Consider the following 23,340-nt stretch of genomic DNA (forward strand, 5'->3'; position numbering starts at 1 on the left):
GCAATTTCTACTGCCCGTGTAAACGTACAGTTAGCGATCGTCCAAGAACGATAGCTTTCTGTTGAGAACCGCGTAGTGAGCAAACAATTTTTTAGCGCTACAGAGAAGTTAGGTAATGAAATTTACAGTGTTAAAAAAAAGGCGGGCACGTTCTGTGAGTGGTGGCTGACGTTGACGTCAGGAAGGCGGCGTCTGTATGTACGTCAGCGGACGGCTGGGAAGTTCATTGAGGCAGGCGAGCGCTGCGGAGGACCCGTCCGCTGATGGGTGTGGAGGAGGAGGGGGGGGGGGGGCGGTGCTCGCGCAGGTGGAGGGAGGCAGCGCCCGCTGCGGCCAGTAGCTCTCGGGACGCCGCCACAGCACCACCACCAGTACAACATGTGGCTGCTGCAGCTCTTCTCCCTACTGGTGAGTCTTCCTCCGCGCCGGTTACTGGGCCTGCGTGTACTCGCGTTCCGTGTCCCAGACGCGGGAATGCAGTGTGTGTTGGACATTAACATGGACTGGAAAAGGACCAGTTAAAGAACTTTACATCACAATAGGACAAATCCTTTGTTGTTGTTGTTGTATTCTTCAGTCCACAGACTGGTTTGATGCAGCTCTCCATGCTACTCTATCCCGTGCAAGCTACTTCATCTCCCAGTACCTACTGCAACCTACATCCTTCTGAATTTGTTCAGTGTATTCATCTTTTGGTCTCCCTCTACGACTTTTACCCTCCGCACTGCCCTCCGATACTAAATTGGTGATCCCTTGATGCCTCAGAACATATCCTACCAACCGATCCCTTCTTCTAGTCAAGTTGTGTCACAAACTTCTCTTCTCCCCAATCCTATTCAATACCTCCTCATTAGTTATGTGATCTACCCATCCAATCTTAAACATTCTTCTGTAGCACCACATTCCGAAAGCTTCTATTCTCTTCTTGTCTAAACTATTTATCGTCCATGTTTCACTTCCATACATGGCTACACTCCATACAAATACTTTCAGGAACGACTTCCTGACACTTAAATCTATACTCGATGTTAACAAACTTCTCTTCTTCAGAAACACTTTCCTTGCCATTGCCAGTCTACATTTTATATCCTCTCTACTTCGACCATCGTCAGTTATTTTTCTCCCCAAATAGCAAAACTCCTTTACTACTTTAAGTGTCTCATTTCCTAATCTAATTCCCTCAGCATCACCCGACTTAAGTCGACTGCATTCCATTATCGTCGTTTTGCTTTTGTTGATGCTCATCTTATATCCTCCTTTCAAGACACTGTCCATTCCGTTCAACTGCTCTTCCAGGTCTTTTCCTGTGTCTGACAGAATTACAATGTCATCGGCGAACCTTAAAGTTTTAATTTCTTCTCCACGGATTTTAATTCCTACTCCGAATTTTTCTTTTGTTTCCTTTACTGCTTGCTCAATATACAGATTGAATAATATAGGGGGTACAACCCTGTCTGCTGGCCGCTGTGGTCTCGCGGTTCTAGGCGCTCGGTCCGGAACCGCGCGACTGCTACGGTCGCAGGTTCGAATCCTGCCTCGGGCATGGATGTGTGTGATGTCCTTAGGTTAGTTAGGTTTAAGTAGTTCTATGTTCTAGGGGACTGATGACCACAGATGTTAAGTCCCATAGTGCTCAGAGCCATACAACCCTGTCTCACTGCCTTCCCAACGACTGTTTCCCTTTCATGCCCCTCGACTCTTATAACTGCCATCTGGTTTCTGTACAAATTGTAAATAGCCTTTCGCTCCCTGTATTTTACCCCCTTATAGTAGGAAAATTGACACAGGTGGAAGTTCTTGTGGTCTTCAGTCTGAAGACTGCTTTGATGCAACCCTCCACGCTGCTCTACCCCATGCTAGCCTCTTCATCAGTACATAACTACTGCAAACAACACGCATTTCATGCCTAGGTCTCACTATACAGTTTTTGCCAATTTTACCAGACTGACGATTCCCTGATGCCTGAGGTTGTACCCTATCACCCAGTCCCTTCTTTTAGTCAATTTATGTTATACATTTCTGTTTCCCCCAGTTCGATTCAGTACCTTCTCATTTTCTAATCTGCACCGTTTTTCTGTAGCACCACATTTCAAAAACTTCTGTTCTCTTCTTATATAAACCATTTATCGTCCAAGTTTCACTTCCGCGCAAAGCTGCACTCCAGACAAATGTCTTCAGAAAAACTTACTAACATTTACATTTAAACGGTACTGCAGCGCCTGTGTTGTTCAGAAGCACGATGCAAAATTCCATTGCATCGAGCTTCTCAATAACAAAGGCACTGAAATATCGCATTTATCAGCTGACACCGGACAAGCGACTTTCAAGTAAAATTTCTCCCCTGTACGGGAACGTACATAATAGATGTACGAGTGCAGGTTGTAGACACATGATTTGCGACATATGGATTTTTGGGTCTGACTGTAAAGTGTGCACGGATAGCCTAATGGTAACATCCTGTGGTTATTCGTACCTTGGTAGCTCAGCGTGTTAAGTCAGAGACCTGGTTGGCCTCTGTAATAAAAAAACTGAGTGAAAGGATCAACAACGAATTTGAACGGATGTCATGTGACGTCAGCAACGACCGAACACAACGAACAAAATGCAGGAAAAAAAATCGTAAGGGAACTGGTAGCAATAAGCGGAAAATCCAGGTTCAAATCCCGACGTGGTACAATTTTTCACTGTTTTTATTCCATTATACAGCTGATGGTTGTCCATATTCACAGCTTCAGATACATTTCATATACTTACATTTGTATTAAATGTTAGCAAATTCCCCTTTTTTTCTTTTTAGAAATGCTTTTCTTGCTATTGACAGTTTACATTTTACGTCCTCTCTACTTCGCCCATCATAACTTACCTCGCTGCCTAAATGGCAAAAGTCATCTACTACTCTTAGTGACTCATTTCTTATTCCCTGAACGTCGCTTGATTTAACTCGACCATATTTCATTACCCGTGTTTCACTTTTGTTGATTCTCATTTTACAACCTCTTTTACAGGACGGTATCCATTCCGTCCAATTGCTCTTCCAATTCCTTCGCTGTCCCTGACACAATTACAATGTTATCGGCAAACCTCAAAGTTTTTATTTCTTCTTGCTGAAGTGTAATTCTCTTTCCAAATTTCTTCATGGTTTCCTTTACTGCTTGATAAACTTACAGATTAAATAACATCGGGAAGAGCCTCCAATCCTGTCTCATTAAATAACATCAGTGACAGGCTACTATCGTGTCTCACTACTTCCCATTTACTGCTTCCTTTTCATCTTCGTCGACTCTTAAAACTGCAGTCTGTTTTCTGGACAACCTGTAAGTACTCTTTCGCCCCTCCCCCCCCCCCCTACCGCCCTTTTTATCCCTGTTACCTTCAGAATTTCAAAGAGTATAGTCCAGGCAACGACGTCAAAAACTTTCTTTAAATCCACAAGTGCATTAAACGAAGGTTTGCCGTTGTTCAGTCTATCTCCTAAGACGAGCAGAATGATCAGTATTGCCTCGCGTGTTGCTACGTTCCTCCGTAAACCGCCATATAAAGCATCGATATAGTCGATGGTGGGAAAATTCGATAGGGGCCTGTACTTTTGGCATCCAAGATCACCTGACATCAATGCTCTGGATTTTTCTGCCTGGTGTCATATCAAAAGTAAAACGTACACCACTCGCGTTGGCACAGTTAAGAACTGGAGCATGGAACTGAGCAGCGCTGTCAACATCTACGAGATGGTCCGGGAGTGTCTGAAATAGCTCGTAACTCACTGAAAATACGAGTACAGAATCGCAGTCAAATGCGAGGGCGACACGTGAATCTCCTCCTCTAACAGGTACGCGTGTACAGTAAAATGTGACATGTGACATGCTGAAGTGATATTGTGTTTCTGGCTAAGCTACAGTGATATAAGCAGCGTAATACTTTACTAGGTATACTCGTACTGAAAGTGAAGTATACTTTCCTCCTTCTACGTAAGAATCGACTTATCCTGTTATTAGAGACATCTACAGTTTCACGTGGAAACAAACGGTGGTGTAAATTGTTCCTGTCTAAGTACTAACCAGGAGACCCGTGCGAAACTTTCGCACTTTTATAGTTTTAAACAATGGCAGTATTTGGACTGAGCGTAGTTGTTGGGATAAGGGTAGTTGTAGGAATGAAGAGAAGACATTTGTAAAAATGAACCGAACGACGTGAAATAACGATCATGAATTTATGATACATCCTTGTATGTACATTTCCATGTGTCCGAAAATGTGTTTTGCATTCGGAATGTTTGTCCCGGCTTGTACAATTGGCAGAGATCAGGGTCTGCCAGCAGGGCCCATAACCTGTAACTTTAATTCGACAAACATGATCAGTTACAGTAAGGACGTTAGACCGTAGTGGCAATATGTACGTCAAAATTCAAGGCAACAGTGACAAATATGTTTCTTCTTTCGGAAAGTATCTTCGTTTAGAAAGGTCAGCTTGTACGACGGACAGAGATAATGGACAACCGCATTGATGACAGTCAATAATTGTGACAATGCTGTACAAAAAACTATCCAGTTATTAAGTACTTTGAAACAAATAAAATATTTGTAATAAGAGATAATATTAAAAGGGAGTCTCTGATTCGTGATTAATAAGTTAGCTTCGTAACATATACGTATGAAGCTTTGCCTTTGATAGTTAAAAGTCTCTTTTACTTTGAAATTTTCCACAAATAGTAAGTTTTAGCGCAGAATCGGTATGTAATGTCAGAAGCCGGTTAAAAAATGGTTCAAATGGCTCTGAGCACTATGCGACTTAACTTCTGACGTCATCAGTCGCCTAGAACTTAGAACTAATTAAACCTAACTAACCTAAGGACATCACACACATCCATGCCCGAGGCAGGATTCGAACCTGCGACCGGAGCAGTCGCTCGGCTCCAGACTGTAGCGCCCAGAACCGCACGGCCACCTCGGCCGGCTGAAGCCGGTTAAAAATACCTTACTAACGATACCTCATTCATAACTGGAAAAAAGGATATTGACTTGACAAATGATTATAAGTACTAATTATTGCCAGAAATGAAAGCTGACTTAACTATTACTTACCTTAATGTTGAATAAATGATGCCCTCAGTCCTGCACCGTCGGCCGCGAGAAAACCGGAAAAGAAGATAATCTGAACGTCCGAGATGTTGTACTTCAGGAGGATTAAAATACGCCGGCCGTTGTGGCCGAGCGGTTCTAGGCGCTTCAGTCCGGAACCGTGCTGCTGCTACGGTCGCAGGTTCGAATCCTGCCTCGGACATCGATGTGTGTGATGTCCTTAGGTTAGTTAGGTTTAAGTAGTACTAAGTCTAGGGGACTGATGACCTCAGATGTTAAGTCCCATAGAGCTCAGAGCCATTTGAACCATTTGATTAAAATACAATTCCATTTTACATAACAGGCAATCAGCTGATTTGGCTCTGTGCAGTTTTCAAGCGATACTCCTATCGTCGCAATTTTAAACCGCCAACCTGTGTGGATGCATAAAAATGTGCGTCTGACATTTAAATTCGTATTAATTTGTATAGAGCCACACGGTGTGTAAAATTACGACGATAGGAGTAGTGCTTGAAATTGCCGCGGCACTGATATCAACTGATTGTATGTGACTGTATAACAGCCATTGTCGAATTGTCTTTTAATAAAATTGTGACTTTGATTCTCGATAATAAAAAAGACTTATTATACAAAGATGTTCAAAATTGTGTGGGCTGAGAAAATCATTAACAAGGACATTCTCCGCAGAATTCGCGAGGGATGGAACATACGAGAAACATTCAAAAGAATAAGGGCAGTATGACAGGAGATGTGTTAAGAGAGGAATAACCGCCATACTACTTGAAGGTAAAACTTGTGGAGGTAGGTAGTGATTGCCATATGTCCAACAAATAACCGTAGGTGTAGGACGCAAATGCCACACTGAAATGAAGAAGTTGGCACAGAAGAGGCATTCGTGGTGGGCCGCATCATAACAGTCAGAAGAACAACAAATAACTTTAATCCTTACGGAGGTCGTGTGTACATATATGCCTAGTTTAAACAGTGAATACTTACGTTAAAGCACTTGACAGGAAAAAGACCTTTCCCCGAAGCAGCAGCGTATGAGATATGTTCGTGTAGTTGATTTTCAACACGTACCACTCAGAATCGACGTGACGGTAATGGGTTTACAAAGGGAACTGCTACGTCCAGACGTGTTTGCAAAGGGTTGGAACCCGAGTCAAAGTCCGGAATCAATATTTACGTGCCAGCGGAGTGAGCGAAGGACGCACAGCCGGCTCGTTCGGGCGGTACCCAACATCGCCGCGGAGAGTGTTTCGTGACGGGGCAAATGTCGTTAGGCACGATTCAGGAACGGCTGTGTAGCGAGCGGCTAACCAGGCACCTGCGGCCCGTTGTCCAACTGTGTAGCGCCCGCGGTCAGCGGAAGTACCGGGTGATCAAAAAGTCAGTATAAATTTGAAAACAACAAATCAAGGAATAATGTAGATAGAGAGGTACAAATTGACACACGTACTTGGAATGACATGGGGTTTTATTAGAACTAAAAAAAATACAAAAGTTCAAAAAATGACCGACAGATGGCGCTTCATCTGATCAGAATAGTAATAATTAGCATAACAAAGTAAGACAAAGCAAAGATGATGTTCTTTACAGGAAATGCTCAATATGTCCACCATCTTTCCTCAACAATAGCTGTAGTCGAGGAATAATATTGTGAACAGCCCTGTAAAGTATGTCCGGAGTTATGGTGAGTCATTGACGTCGGATGTTGTCTTTCAGCATCCCTAGAGATGTCGGTCGATCACGATACGCTTGCGATTTCACGTAACCCCAAAGCCAATAATCGCACGGACTGAGGTCTGGGGACCTGGGAGGCCAAGCATGGCGAAAGTGGCGGCTGAGCACACGATCATCACCAAACGACGCGTGCAAGAGATCTGTCGGACATTTTGTGACCTTTGTTTTTTTTTTTTTGTTCCAATAAAACCCCATGTCATTCCAAGCATGTGTGTCAATTTTTATGTCTCTATCTACATTATTCCGTGGTTTATTAAGTTTTCAAATTTATACTGACTTTTTGATCACCCGGTACGTTGGCCTGGGTCACTTTAAGCTACGTACTAATCCATGCAGTACTTCAGCAAAAAGACGATACGAGGTGTATATATCTGTGAGTTACATAATCTTATAGCATCCAAAATCGAAAAATAATATTTTCAACTCCCTTTTTTCTTCTTTCTATTCTCACTCACCTGTATTTATGAAGTCAAACGTACCTGCCACCGGTTTAAGAGCCACATGCTCCATCTTCAGACTCCGTACGCAGGAGTAAATCTAATTCCACAATCTATTGTTTAAATATGTGTGACTAGGCGCTCAGTCCGGAACCCCGCGACTGCTACGGTCGCAGGTTCGAATCCTGCCTCGGGCATGGATGTGTGTGATGTCCTTAGATTAGTTAGGTTTAAGTAGTTCTAAGTTCTAGGCGACTGATGACCTCAGAAGTTAAGTCGCATAGTGCTCAGAGCCGTTTGAGCCAATCAATTAAATATGTGTGAAATCTTATGGGACTTAACTGCTAAGGTCATCAGGCCATAAGCTTACACACTACTTAACCTAAATTATCCTAAGGACAGACACACACAACCATGCCCGAGGGAGGACTCGAACCTCCGCCGGAACCAGCCGCACAGCCACAATCTACTCCATCTGCTTATAGACACTATGACAAATCTTTTCTTCAAGTATCAACACAAATCCGAATACACCTCAGTTACCACAACCTGTTGATAGTGCGTTGATTATCTGCACACAAGGAACATATCTGCTTTGAAATTAGTATCATATAAAAATGACGTCAACGAACGCAGCGCAGTGGAAGAAGAAAAGGGAAAAGAGGCAATTTTTAAGAAATATTTATGTTTATTCGGTTAATCTTTAATATTTTATGTCCTCACCGTCTTCCATCACCATGGAAGCTGCAGGATTAATCTTATAGCAGCACCTATAGAGTCATTTTTGGCATTGAAACATGTGTGGAATGTACATGGACTATTGTAATCGAGTTTTTGCCAAGTGACTGAGGAAAACAGTCTGAATAGCAAATCCAGTGTGGTAAGACACTCAGAATATGGCCAGTGCCGGGGAGGGTAATTTAGTTTGCCTTGCCCCTGGGCCACCACCTTTTCTCCTTCGCCAAATGGCCCTTAATGTAGACATCCTGAAGCTTAACGCACATGATCAAGGGTGGCCGCTGACCTTACCACTGCGAACCGAAAGCTTATTGAACAGTTTCCAACAGAGCTGCATTGTTTCGAGACTTGTGAGTAAGACGAATGAAGAACCAGTATTTTAAGTTTTAAAATTAAAATCACTGAACAATTTTTCATTACACACCAAGAAATAAAATGTTACTTTTATGATGTGTTGTTTCGAGTGGTTATTTTTCCAGTGACCTGTTTGAAGTCGGACTGATAACTGATGAGGGCAGTTCGCACAGGTTCACTTAAATGCCAATGAATTAATGCAGATCGATATTTCTATTTAATAAACTTAAGCGTTGAATACACTGGCTCCCACACGTAAGTGGTCTCAATAAAGATGGACAGTCCATTGTTCTGTAACCTTGATCTAAAATCCCGAAACTGAACAACCATTTCTTTCTAGTCCTTCGCCCTCTTGCAGTTCCAGGAGCTCCATCTCCACAGTCGTTGAATTCTTAATAACTGACCGTGGCGCTGTATATCCATCCATCATAACAACAACAGTACATGTATTTTTCAGAAAAGAAAATGAATTTACAAATATTTTCAGGTCGCTAAATCTGCCATTTATTTCGTCAGCGAGGTTAGGCATTTTACGTAAGTAGTCTTTCCTCTCTGCCTGAACTTCAGGAAGAGTTACAGTAATTTTCTACAGATATTCGAAATGAGCGCCTGTCTCAAGGCCTTTCCGAAGCAGTCTTAATTTGTTATTAGATATACTGCGCTCTAAATCAATAATAAGCTTCCCACTCCCATACAACGATATATTCAGCGTTTGTAAATTATCAACAACATCTGTAATCAGAACCGAACACATAATTCTTTTTTTTTTCAAATTACTTATAATAAGATCTCGCCTCTCTATTGCACGTCTAGTAGCGAGCAACTGATTAAGCTTTTTTTGTAGTTCGTTACTTCCGCAGTCTAAAATAGAAACTACCCGTGCAAAAGCGAACTTTATAAACTTTCCCTCTACATGACATTTCTTTCACATTGAAATATTAAAAGCGAAGAAGACGTTAGCTTCAATTGTTAAAACTGCCTCCTTTGTAAACGTGGATATAACTCGACTCTAACCTTGAAGTTTTTCTTCCAGTGATGTCAATTTAGTTTTCTTTGACTGACGACGAACAGGAAAGTTTTTACTGATACCACTGTGGTTACTGTCGTGATTGCATTTCAGATTACAGACCTTGAACTACGACATGTCATTCGATACAAAATACTCATCGGTTTCCTGTTTCCCTCTACAAGAACACATTCCTCTTCTTGCTCTTAATTGAACACTCTAGTGCCTTCATTATATCCATTGTGGATTTTATGTAGCTTATACGCAACTAAATTGATACGATTTATTCTACCGTTAACTAGTTTTCGTGCCACTGCAGGATCATCATCAGATGGAGGTGTTGACAGGAACATTATTCTCTGGACCATGTGCAGCCAGACGCTAGCGTCGTGGTACTGTTGAAAATAACGAAACTTGAGCCATAAGTCGCCGAAATTTTTACGAAATGAAAAGATCGTTACGCTTTAGAAACCTTACCTCCCACTGCCTCGTGATATCCATGACGAATTGGTTGCGATGACGCACCTTTCAGCCACCTTAAGCATGCATGCGCACACACGCACACGTACACACACAAACACACACACACACACACACACACACACACACAGTATTTAGGTGCACTTAGTTTCACAGTAAACAAACGCTCAACGTAAGTAATAAAGAGCGTAAAGATGTTACATATCACACTTTGCCACATTTTGGTCTTTGAATGAGATGCATTAATTTACAGCATAAAATATGTACAATCAAGGATAACGGGAGGATGTGAACACTGCAAACTGCAGGTGTGTTCATACGTTGACTATATACATACAATTTGGATCAGAAAACTTAGAGACAAACAAATAGAGTGAAATACTTACTACATAATTAAATACTGAGTGACCTGTGTACCTCACAGACATAGGTGACCATTGAAAGCAGTAAGTGTGTACATGAATTGAGCTTTTCTTTGTGTATTAATGGCAGTCTTTCGGATATCATGGACCCCTAAAAAAACGCGATAAAAGTGAACTACAAGAAGCAGGAATAAGATTTCTTAGGATAGTGAGAGGTGTTGCCAGGGAAGACCATACAATAAATAAAAGTATTGGGAATGAACTAGATATTTATAATATTAATGAAAATATTGAAGAAAATCACGTATAAAAATGAGTGCAAAGAGAATCCCACGTCTGACCATGGTATACCGGCCAAGAGAAAGAAGCAACGTAGGAAGACCCAGAATGAGGTGGAAATGAAACTGAAGACGGAACAGACACAAGTGCCTAAATCTTGAAGTGCAGAAGAAGAAGAAGAAGTAATGATAATATAAAATAATAAAGAGTAACAGGTAAAGTAACGGAGTGAAATGCTTGTTACATAAATAAAAGAAGTAAAGCGTTACAAGTAGCCTTGCTGGCCTGCCTGATCCCGTAGCCTCCAGTCATCAAACTTCATGAAATGGCATGTAGGCATTTCAAGCATAACAGAAGTTTCTTTACGATGACGTTTGGAGGCTGTTTGCTTCCGCGTCACAACGAATGCAAGAACGTATTCACCGAGCGAGGGGACGTCGTGGCTAGCACACTGGACTCGCATCCGGGAGGACGACGGTTCAATCCCGCGTAAGGCCATCCTGATTTAGATTTTCCCTAAATCGCTCCAGGCAAATGCCGGGATGGTTCCTGTGAAAGGGCACGGCCGACTTCGTTCCCCGTCCTTCCTTAATCCGATGTGACCGATGACCTCGCTGTCTGGTCTCCCCCCCCCCCCCCCCACCCAAACAACCAAACCAACCAAGAACGTATTCGTGCCCATGGGAGTCACACGTCATGCTGATGTTGATAATGAGAAAATTGATAATGTGAAAGTTCTATTAAACTTCCTGGCAGATTAAAACTGTGTGCCCGACCGAGACTCGAACTCAGGACCTTTGCCTTTCGCGGGCAAGTACTGGCAGAAGTAAAGCTGTGGGTACCGGGCGTGAGTCGTGCTTCGGTAGCTCAGTTGGTAGAGCACTTGCCCGCGAAAGGCAAAGGTCCTGAGTTCGAGTCTCGGTCGGGCACACAGTTTTAATCTGCCAGGAAGTTTCATATCAGCGCACACTCCGCTGCAGAGTGAAAATCTCATTCTGAAAGTTCTATTATTTAATATCTGTTATGTGACGAACACCTTCACGAAGTTTGTCAGACATCGATCTGGTGCTTCATGGTGCGACACGTCCCATTTCCGTTGGTGTATAATGAAGTAGTCCTCACAAAAACTGCACAAATATCCAGTGTGATCTTGATAGTGTTAGAAGTGCTGCTAAGATAAGAAACTTACTTTAAATATTCAAAAATATAAAATAGTGCAGGCATTTCACAAAATGCTAAACCCTTTTTCCTATTACTACAATATCAATGATAATTTAACCGTCGACTCATTCAAATACCGGAGTGAAACATTTTGTGTAGATATGATGTAGAACATAGGCTCAATCGTAAGCAAAGCAGGTGGCGGGCTTCGGATCATTGGTACTGTACGAGAAAAATGCATTCGGTCTACAAAGGAGAGTGCTTCTAAATATCAGTGCGATCCAACCTAAAGTATTGCTCAAGTGTGTGGGAACCATTCGATATAGAATTATACAACGAAGGCAAGACAAATGTTCAAACGGTTGCATGACTCTTGGGAAAAGTCACAGAAACGTTGAAAAGCCTTAGAAAGCAAACGCTTCAAGACAGACGTCAGCTATCTCGTTATAGTCGACTTAAAATTTGGAAATTTGTGGTAAGGTCTTATGGGACCAAACTGCTGAGGTCATCGCCCCTAAGTTTACGCACTTCTTAATCTAACTTAAACTAACTTACGATAAGGACAACACACGCACCCATTCCCGAGGGAGGATTCGAACCTCCAACGGAGGGAGCCGCGCCGATCGTGATAAGGAGCCCCAGACCGTGCGGCTACCCCGCGGGGCTCTACTTAAGAGTTTCAAGAATCAGTATTAAGCGACGGATCTGGGAATATACTGCAGCCCCCTGGTGTCGGTGCTTAGGAGCCGTAAACACAAGATGAGACTAGTTACAGCGAGAACCTGCACTCCAAATCTGGATGGAACGGTAAGGAATCCTACGATATGGTAAAACGGGAAGTACACTCTGCTATGTACATGGCAGTGGTCTGCAGAGTGTCAGTGTAGATGTACTACATCCATACTAATATTACAAGTGCAAAAGCAACTCTATTACGCTTTTACGATTAAACCGTTTTGATTAAATTTGATTAAATTTGATATGAAGAGAGCTTGAACGTCGAGGAGTAACACAGGACACCTTAGAAGGTGTGTAGTACAATATTACAAATCTGAAGAATATAACGCGAAATATGGAGACATTATTACTCTGAAAGATCTATTTACCCTTTCGAAAATCTATTTACTTTTTGACTTTTGAATGCGACTGCTACGGTCGCAGGTTCGAATCCTGCCTCGGGCATGGTTGTGTGTGATGTCCTTAGGTTAGTTAGGTTTAAGTAGTTCTAAGTTCTAGGGGACTAATGACCACAGCAGTTGAGTCCCATAGCGCTCAGAGCCATTTGAACCATTTTTTTGACTTTTGAAGTAGTTTCATGTTTGTGAAAAAGTTCTATATAATACAATTCAACGTAACGAGTACAACATTTATACAGTCCCACAGGTGTTTCATTGATACCTCCACAGTAACATCAGTCACAGGCCCATTGCATTTTAGTCGCTGAGCGTCATACGTCTCTTACAGCTTCTGAGACGCTTGAAGGCTCACAACGACGGCGTCGTTTAAATGCAGTATGTTAATCAGAGAGACGTATTTCCTTTGTGTGTTGAACGTGGGAGGCTGTTAGGAGGCTGCATGTGGTTACAATATGCGAGTGCAGCTGTGGTTAACAGGCAGACTCGTAACGACAGCTGACGTTACTGTACGTACAAATATGGTAAAATTTTGCGACGCACCGAACTACCAGTTATTTAACGCCAGTTGAATTTTCTGTCCATTCTTGGCACAACACGATAATAATATTAAAAAGAAAAACACTTACTAATGTTATGGAAAATTACATTTCTTTAGTCACGAATCAGCGTTCGGCTTCTCAGGCCATCTTCAGGTGACAGCTGAATGTCGCAGACACAGATAAAAATGATGGGCGACATACACAGATACTGTTAATACAGAAAATAGAAAAATAACAAAATGTGTACACAGAAAAACATTGTAATAATTTCATTAACTAAAATAGCGGTCCACAAAGTTTTTATACATTTAACAAAGATGAGAAATAAGACGAATTTACGGCTTGAATATAGGATCTGTATCGAAACCTTACTTTAACAAAGGGGATAGTGGAAATTTGAGTCTGATCACGCAGTACTAGACACATAATGCCAGCCTAGTATTAAATGATCACACTCAATTTCCATTTTCGTCTTGTTAAATTTAGTTTTCTTTACAAGTATTAGAGTCAAACTATAAATTCATCTTATTCTTCATCATTTGTTAAACGTATCTCCACATAAAAACTTTGTTTACCCCATTTTTAGTTAATGTAATTATTGTGATATTTTCCTATGTAAGCACTTCGTCATTTTTGCATTTCCTGTAAAAATAATATCTGTGGAAGTCGTATATCATGTTTACTTGAGCTTGCGACTTTCGGTTTTCACCTAAAGATGGCATGAGAAGCCGAAAGCCGGTTCGTGACTAAATAAACATAATTTTGCAGAACATTAGGAAGTGTTTTCCTTTTTAATATTACAAATTATCTATTTTCTTTCTTTATCAGTTTAACGATATTCAGAAATTTTAGAAACTTCACATTTTATTTTAGTGCTGTCACCATCACTCATCATAACAGAACTACTGATACGCGTCAACAGCTAGTGGTCTTGTGATCCAGTCGATATATCTCCGCCAATATTCTTGCCCTCCTGACACAGAACACTGCGGCGTTATGTGCAGTCGTATTTCATTATGTCGAGTTACAGGAGGAAGGAATCCCTCCACCATTCCACAGCTTTCTTATACCAACAAGCGTTTCATCATCCACCAGTCAACCCGTCGACAGACTGGAGCAGAGTTTGGCGAGATGATCATCAAAAGTTCCTACCCTCAGATGTTAAATTCTCTTGGTTGGATGTAATGTTTGGTAAGGTTCCAACTAGAGTGAAGCTGCACAACGTCAATTTAACACCGAATCCTCTCTGTAGAAAGTATCAGTAAGAAATAGATTCATTTATTCAGATCAACATGCAATTCGGTTATGCACAAGGAAGAAATTGGCTTCAATTACCAGAACGAACCCCACTGCCATCGACTTGAACGTCATTTTCCACCCATACTCGCATTCTGGAGGACGACGGTTCAATCCCGCGTCCGACCATCCAGATTTAGGTTTTCCGTGATTTCCCTAAATCGCTCCAGGCAAACGCCGGGATGGTTCCTTTGAAAGGGCACGGCCGACATCCTTCCCCGTCCTTCCCTAATCCGATGAGACCGATGACCTCGCTGTCTGGTCTCCTCCCCCAAACAACCCAATCCAACCGGACTGGCGCATGTTCGCAGGGACAAAACACCTGTCGTGTGCTTCGCACGTGACTCATTTCACTCACTACTCGATCGTTATAACTACTCAGGACATATTAGCCCGCCAGTCTCATGTGCAACAGCAACGTTGGATCATTCGACATAGATGAGCAGAAAATATGTCGAATAGTTCTGTAAGTTTGTAATCAACTCTCTTCGTTTGCATTCACGAGTTATATAAGATGGAATTCAGTGAGGGCCGATGACGCTCTTGGAACGCTAAGGGTCTTTGCTGGACCAGAACGAACGTCAGAATCTTGGGGAAGGAAAATTTTTTGCTTTATTTCTTCTATTTTTAGCATTAAGAGATTTAATTTTCAAAATTAATATTAAATAAAGTAAAAGAAGAGGGGGAAAGGAAAAAAAAACACGTCGAAGAATATACTAGGGTTGGAACTTTAATAGTGGCAAATATTATTTACTGCTCGTACAAAATAGATACGTGTTTGAAAGTTTTACTGATCTTCAAAGTAGTCACCAGCATTGTGCATAACCCGTTGCCAGCGATGTGGAAGTCGTAGGATACTCTTAGCAGTGCTAGTTGTGTTGGTAGTTCTAGCGGCGCGGTCTATTGCCCGACGAATTTGTAGCACTTCTGAAGCGAATGCCGTGAAGTGTTTCCTTCAGTTTAGAGACCGAGTCGAACTCACGAGGGCTTAAGTCAGGGGAGTGCAGTAGGTGGTATAGCCGTTAGCAGCCCGATCAGTCAGACAAATCAGTAACAGCTTGCACTGTACGTGATTGAGCACTGTCCTGTAAAATGATGGTCAGGTCGCGCAGAAAGTGTCATCACTTCTGTCTCTAAGATGGTCGTAGGTTGTGATCCAAAAATGAGCAGCGTAGAGACATAAGTGATGACACTTTCTGCTTTGTACAGCATTATCAAGGCGACAAAAACAGTGCGCATGTGCAGCATTACCAGTCTATGAGAGCCGTATTACACTGAGGCAAGAGTCGCATACGGCTCGCAAGCCACATTACGGCTATCCCTCAAATTATAGTTGTCGGGTACTGTTGAATGTATTGTCTTAATGTCGATTTTGCTTTATAGAAGAAGTTCTAGTGTTTATTGTCAAATTTGGACGTTGTAGACAAAATGGTTCGAATGGCTCTGAGCACTATGCGACTTAACATCTTTGGTCATGAGTCCCCTAGAACTTAGAACTACTTAAACCTAACTAACCTAAGGACAGCACACAACACCCAGCCATCACGAGGCAGAGAAAATCCCTGACCCCGCCGGGAATCGAACCCGGGAACCCGGGCGTGGGAAGCGAGAACGCTACCGCACGACCACGAGATGCGGGCGGACGTTGTAGACAACTTGCCCTTATAGAAAGCGAAGGCCAGTCAGCCTCTCGCTTTTTCTCAGTATTGTTGTTGCTATTGTTAAGTTGGCGCGATTTTCCATTCGGAAAATGCAACCAGATCTCCTAGGTGAAGTGTTGTCCGTGTCCATCAATGGTTTCGAGGGTGTTTGCAACATCTGGGATGGGCGGATATCTAGGCAACTTTGGCATAGGTTAGGACGGGACGGATAGGTGAGGAATGGTACTAGATGGATGTATCCTCCCATATGCGTTTGTGGTTTTGGTCCGTTTCAGGTTTTGTACTGGGTGATGAGGTGTGCAGTTTTCTATTGCAAGTTATCCCTAAATACTTTACTGTTAGCAAGAGAAATGTTGTTTGAAGACGGATATATGGAAGTTGAGACGACGGTCTTGCCGAACAGTGCGACCAAAGATGGTTTTGCTCTTCCGCGGGTTTACTTGGTGTTCCCGTTTGTTATGACACTCGACCAAGACATTCAGGTGACGTTGGAGGGAGGCGTGGGAGAGGTGTCAGGTGTGACGCGTAGTAAAGTAAGGAGTGTCGTCAGAAATCCGCTAAACGCTATCTCCTTAAACAGAAATTACGTAATGGAACACTCACCATGAGTAGTGCCTTCATTCGACGACAGTCGGATAAATGTTCGTGTTCCGTATTTTGATCAGCTGAACGGAGCAGTGAATATATTCTATTCAGACTTGCATTTTCCGGAACAAATGTTATTTACATCAGTAGTACCTCAAGACGGAAATGATTCGTCCTTCCGATGCCCACATTACACTCTGTGGATTCCAACATAGCAAGCTACATGCTAGATGATGGTTTCGCTTTCTCCTTGAACGTTATTTTTCATAGTCATCCTCAACAACAAAATCTTTGCACTGTACACCTGCTACGCACTAGACACAGCGCACGAAGATTGAATGGAACACACGTTGTCAGTCAGTCAGTCATCTGTGACCGTACAGTAATAGACAGCACTCTTCATACGTAAGCTTACCCCACGAATAGTGCTGACAGAATTTCCAGTTCAGTATCTAAAAGTATCAACCGCAACAAGAATAGGCGAAACAGTAGACTACCTTGGAATGCTGACGGAAGTCCGTTAAGACGAAATGGAACGACGAACGTAGTTTACAGAACGCAATGTCGGTGGTGATTGGTGGTGATTAGTGTTTAACGTCCCGTCGACAACGAGGTCATTAGAGACGGAGCGCAAGCTCGGGTTACGGAAGGATGTGGAAGGAAATCGGCCGTGCCCTTTCAAAGGAACCATCCCGGCATTTGCCTGAAACGATTTAGGGAAATCACGGAAAACCTAAATCAGGATGGCCGGAGACGGGATTGAACCGTCGTCCTCCCGAATGCGAGTCCAGTGTGCTAACCACTGCGCCACCTCGCTCGGTGAACGCAATGTCGACTACACTTGGAGAACTGTACAAGTCTCGTATTAAGCTGTAACCGGTTTCGGATTACTTAGTTTTATTGACGACAGAAGGTCTGGAAATACTTTCGTGGTAGTCCTGTGGCTGTAAATTTCGGGTTAATGCAACCTCGTTGCGCGTGTTAGCCCACGCAGTTAATAAAGAATTTTCTTTATTTACTCTACATCAACCTTCATAGTCATTCAAGTTTCTATCTCTCTCTCTCTCCCTCCCCCTTCCTCCGCCTCATATTTTTTCCTCTTTTTGTGCCGTCACCCTTGAGAGCCTGAAGAGGCAGACGTTTAATTCTTCTCCTATCGCGTCTTCATCACACTTCACGTGGAATTAAAACGTCGTAGCTGAGGACGGGCTGTGTCTCGCCTTACTGCCCGCACTGACAAGGATCATTACTCATAGAGGACTAATTGTACCGTAACCAGCTCGCAAAGCAGATGTTAGTAAAATATAACGACCTCAAAAGTTGATTTCCTCAGTCTGAGTAGCTTTCTTCGCATTTGAAAATAAATTGTTTCTTACTTTCTACTGTTTTGTTGAATTACGTGACTGAAAACTGCGGTTAGCACTATGCAGTGGAAACAAAGGCACAAGTTCAAATGGTTCAAATTGCTCTGAGCACCATGGGACTCAACTGCTGTGGTCATAAGTCCCCTAGAACTTAGAACTACTTAAACCTAACTAACCTAAGGACAGCACACAACACCCAGCCATCACGAGGCAGAGAAAATCCCTGACCCCGCCGGGAATCGAACCCGGGAAAAGGCACAAGTGATAGGCTATTCAAGTAATATGGAACTCTATACAAACCAACGAAGTACCAGCAGCAAAAAAATTATTTCATGAGTTCTTTCGATTTCTTTTTAATCTAAAGGCGCTTTAGCTACAATATTTTTTGAAAATGGCGTCCTATAGCGTTTAAATATCTATTGACCATTACTTTGGCACAAAAAGTTACGATCATATTAGTTCATCGTAACGTTCAAACATGTCATTATTTCAACATTTGCGCATTACAGCCACGGTGTTCAAGTGTGTGTAAATATTCGTATTATGTCAAGCACAAAGTAATCTGCTGGTCGACGAACATCAATATGTCGAATTTGACGGATCAAACATTGTCGGTGGATACAGAGTCAGTCTTTGGTAAAAATTTGTATATTGTATGTATACCATTATTCAAATAGTAGACAAACTAGCCGGAATCATGACTTTTTTTCAAATGGACGGGCAATGGCTGGGACTCCAAGTATAACGGAAACAATTACCTCTTCATCAGTTACTAGATTTACCCATACAATCAGCATCCTACTGTAATACCAAATGTCAAAATCTTCTTTTCCCGTCTTGTCTGTATCGTTTATAGCTGACGTTTTCACTTCCAAATGAGACTGCTCTTCAAAAACTTACTGTTGGATTAAATGGGTAGATCAAGTAACTAATGAAGACGTACTGCATCGAAGTGAAGAGAAAAGAACTTTATAGCGCTACTTGATTAAAGAGTGGATAAGTTGGTAATTTGCATACTATGTGTGAAATCTTATGGAACTTAACTGCTAAGGTCATCAGTCCCTATGCCTACACACTACTTAACCTATATTATCCTAAGGACAAACACACACACCCATGCCCGAGGGAGGACTCGAACCTCCGCTGGGACCAGCCGCCCAGTCCATGACTGCAGCGCCCGAGACCGCTCGTCTAATCCCGCGCGGCTTGCATACTATGATGCTTCAATTCAAGGAAATAGTATCTGCAGCATTCGAGAGATTTATACCGAATAAATTAATAAACGATGGGACTGATCTACCATTGTACACGAAACAGATCAGAACACTGTTGCAGAAGCAACGAAAAAAGCATGTCAGATGTAAAAGAACATAAAATCTTCAAGACTGGCGATGTTTTGCTGAAGCAGGAAACGTAGCGTGGACTTCAGTGTGAGATACTTTTAATAGCTTCCACAACGAAGCTCTGTCTCGAAATCGAACAGAAAGTCCAAAGAGTTTCTGATAGTTTGTAAAGTGCACCAGCGACAGGGCGCAGTCAATACCTTCAGTGCGCGGTACACACGCCAAAAAAAGTTTTGCATCACCCCGGTTCCTAGAACTCCTGAAGATAGACGTTGACTGTGGATATTGTATCACAGACACAGTCTTTTTGACTGTTAGAAGATGTGGCTAAACCCGCCCGAAGATGTAAACAACCATGCATGAGCAGCGCCAGTTAGACGGAGGGGGTCCGACAGCCGAACAGTTGCATCCATTCCACCAGGAAGAAGGTACACGGCTCTTGTTGTCTGTAGTAAAATGGCTCTGAGCACTATGGGACTTGACGTCTGAGGTCATCAGTCCCCTAGAACTTAGATCTACTTAAACATAACTAACCTTAACACATCACACACATCCACGCCAGAGGCAGGATTCGAACCTGAGACCGTAGCGGTTGCGCGGTTCCAGACTGAAGCGCCTAGAAACGCTCGGTCACAGCGGCCGGCGTCTGTAGTTCAACCATGCCTACACGGTCAATACCGCGGTTCGATAGCGTCCGCTTTGTTACTTTGTGCCAGGAAGGGCTCTCAACAAGGGAAGTGTCCAGGCGTCTAGGAGTGAACCAAAGCGATTTTGTTCGGACATGGAGGAGAAACAGAGAGACAGGAACTGTCGATGACATGCCTCGCTCAGGCCGCCCAAAGGCTACTGCTGCAGTGGATGACCGCTAACTACGGATTAAGGTTCAGAGGAACCCTGATAGCAACGCCAAAATGTTGAATAATGATTTTTGTGCAGCCATAGGACGTCGTGTTGTTACGACTCAAACTGTGCGCAATAGGCTGCACGATGCACAACTTCACTCCCAACGTCCAGTGCCGCAGTGAGTGTCGCACACAGTCCAGTGAGTGCAGCAAAGTGGAGGTTCCCTGCTGTTTTGGCGTGGCATTATGTGGGGCCGACGTACGCCGCTGGTGGTCATGGAAGGCGCCATAACGGCTGTACGATACGTGGGTGCCATCCTCCGAGAAATAGTGCAACCATATCGGCAGCATATTGGCGAGGCATTCGTCTTCATGGACGACAATTCGCGCCCCCATCGTGCACATCTAGTGAATGACTTCCTTCAGGATAACGACATCGCTCGACAAGAGTAGCCAGCATGTTCTCCAGACATGCCGTTGAGGAGTGGGACAATCTGGACCAACAGTGCCTTGATGAACTTGTGGATAAATGCCACGACGAATACAGGCATGCATCATTGCAAATACACGTGCTACTGGGTTATTAGAAGTACCGGTGTGTACAGCAATCTAGACCACCACCTCTGAAGGTCTCGCTCTATGGTGGTACAATATGCAATGTATGGTGTTCATGAGCAATAAAAAGGGCGGAAATGATGCTTATGTTGATCTCTATTCCAATTTTCTGTACAGGTTTCGGAACTCTCTTAACCGAGGTGATGCAAAACTATTTTTGATCTACATCTACATTTATACTCCGCTAGCCACCCAACGGTGTGTGGCGGAGGGCACTTTACGTGCCATTGTCATTACCTCCCTTTTCTGTTCCAGTCGCGTATGGTACGTGGGAAGAACGACTGCCGGAAAGGCTCCGTGTGCGCTCGAATCTCTCTAATTTTACATTCGTATTGTGTGTATTACCGATGACAGCGTCCCTAAAGCCGGCCGCGGTGGTCTAGCGGTTCTAGGCGCTCAGTCCGGAACCGCGCGACTGCGACGGTCGCAGGTTCGAATCCTGCCTCGGGCATGGATGTGTGTGATGTCCTTAGGTTAGTTAGGTTTAAGTAGTTCTAAGTTCTAGAGGACTGATGACCACAGATGTTAAATCCCATAGTGCTCAGAGCCATTTGAACCATTTTTTTTAGCGTCCCTAAAGCGAAGTTATTAAACTTAATTTTCCGAAATTTCTTCACCAAAGAAGAAGAAGTAAACTTTACAGAAGACGAATCGAGAACAGCTGCCAACATGAGTTACTTAGAAGAAGACATCCTCGGTGTAGGGAAGCAGGATAAATCACTTAATAAAGCAATGTCTCTGGTCCAGATAGTATACAAATTAGCTTCCTTTCAGAGTTTGCTGATGCGATAGTCCTATACTTAGAAATCTTATACAACCGCTCGCTCGACATAAGATCCGTGCCTAAAGACTGTAACGTTGCTTAAGTCACACCAATACACACGAAGGGAAATACGAGTAATCCGCTGAATTACAGACCAACGTCATTAACCTCGAATTGCAGTAGGTTTTTGGAACACATACTGTGTCTGAACATTATGTGTTACCTCGAGGAAAACGTTTTTCTGACAAACAGCCAACACGGGTTCAGAAAATATCGTTCTTGTGAAACACAACTATCTCTTTATTCACACGAAGTAATCAGTGCTATCGAGAGGGATGTTAAATTGATTCCATATTTCTAGATTTAAAGAAGGCTTTTGACACCATTCCTCACAAGAGACTGCTAATCAGGTTGCGTGCCTGTGGTGTATCGCTTCAGTTGTACAAGTGGATTCGTGATTTCCTGTCAGAAAGGTAACAGGGGTACAGTACCTAGTAATCGACGGGAAATCGTCGAGTAAAGCAGAAGTGATATCCTGCTTTCCCCAAGGCAGTGTTCCTAATCTTTATAAATGATTTAGGAGACAAACTGAGAAGCCTTCTTAGATTGTTTGCAGATGATGCTGTCATTGATTGTATTTTCAAGTCACCACATTGTCGAAACCAATGGCAAAATGATTTAGACAAAATGTCTGTACGGTGTGAAAAGTGGCAATTGTCTTTCAATAAGGAAAAGTTTAAGATCATAGACAAGACTGTGGAAATAAATCCGTTAAATTTAGGTTGCACGATAAATCAGTCAAAGTTATCGTCTAGCTAATTTACACGTGTGTCGGTCCATAACACTCCCTTGTATTACGCCCGAAACTATTTTGTGCGCCCTGTGAAGAGTTCTCTAGGTCGCCTCAGAGGACGTTTTTGGTTTCACAAACCTTGAAACTGAATGCTGTGCTGCACCGAATTGGGGCAACAACTCGTGCAGCAATATGCTGATGATAAAAGCTGCTGAATCGATAGGTCGCGTCAAATTTCTCTTTAAATTTGTTCATTGCTCTGCATTTGGATCCATATGCTGAGATCCTCTTCAGAATTCCTCTGCTGTGCCTGGAGGCTGAACACTGTCGAAAGACATTGTCGCGCTCACTTCATAAAAGGCAATTTTCCCGCGATTTTTCGAAGAAATGAAGTTGCTGGGTAGAAATCTATTGATAAGCCGTCGTTACTGGTAGGTACTGGAAGCAGATATTGACAAAAAAGGGACATCCAAAATATTATTGTTGTAGTGTTTTTCCGCCTTTTATTATATGAAAGTGACGCTGTATTTCGACAATGTTCAGCTATTCAGGGGCACCATTGCAGTTCTGAAGAAGGTCCAAACTAAGAGATCGAAACGTCGAGCAGTGAAAAAAATTCTAGAGCCATATGATGCGGCCTATCGACTCAGAACGTTCATCCTAGTGTTTTGTATGCAAATCCTTGGGAATATATGAAATTACTTATATCAGCAAGTCAATGGTAACATTCATTATAACGTTATCTCAGCAATTCTCGCAGTTAATGTG

General features: G+C 42.8%; 1 protein-coding gene across 1 annotated transcript in view; it reads left to right on the forward strand.

The window, feature by feature from the left end:
- Positions 1 to 341: 341 nt before the first annotated feature.
- LOC126237316 (protein spaetzle 3) overlaps positions 342 to 23,340 on the forward strand; it is a 207,318-nt gene continuing 184,319 nt past the window's right edge. Inside the window, exon 1 of the mRNA XM_049947281.1 lies at positions 342 to 408. Coding sequence (XP_049803238.1) covers positions 379 to 408 — 30 coding nt within the window. The 5' untranslated portion in view covers positions 342 to 378. The remainder of the gene's footprint in view (positions 409 to 23,340) is intronic.

The sequence above is a fragment of the Schistocerca nitens genome, chromosome 2, assembly GCF_023898315.1.
Source record: "Schistocerca nitens isolate TAMUIC-IGC-003100 chromosome 2, iqSchNite1.1, whole genome shotgun sequence".
In the NCBI taxonomy this organism is placed as follows: Eukaryota; Metazoa; Arthropoda; class Insecta; order Orthoptera; family Acrididae; genus Schistocerca; species Schistocerca nitens.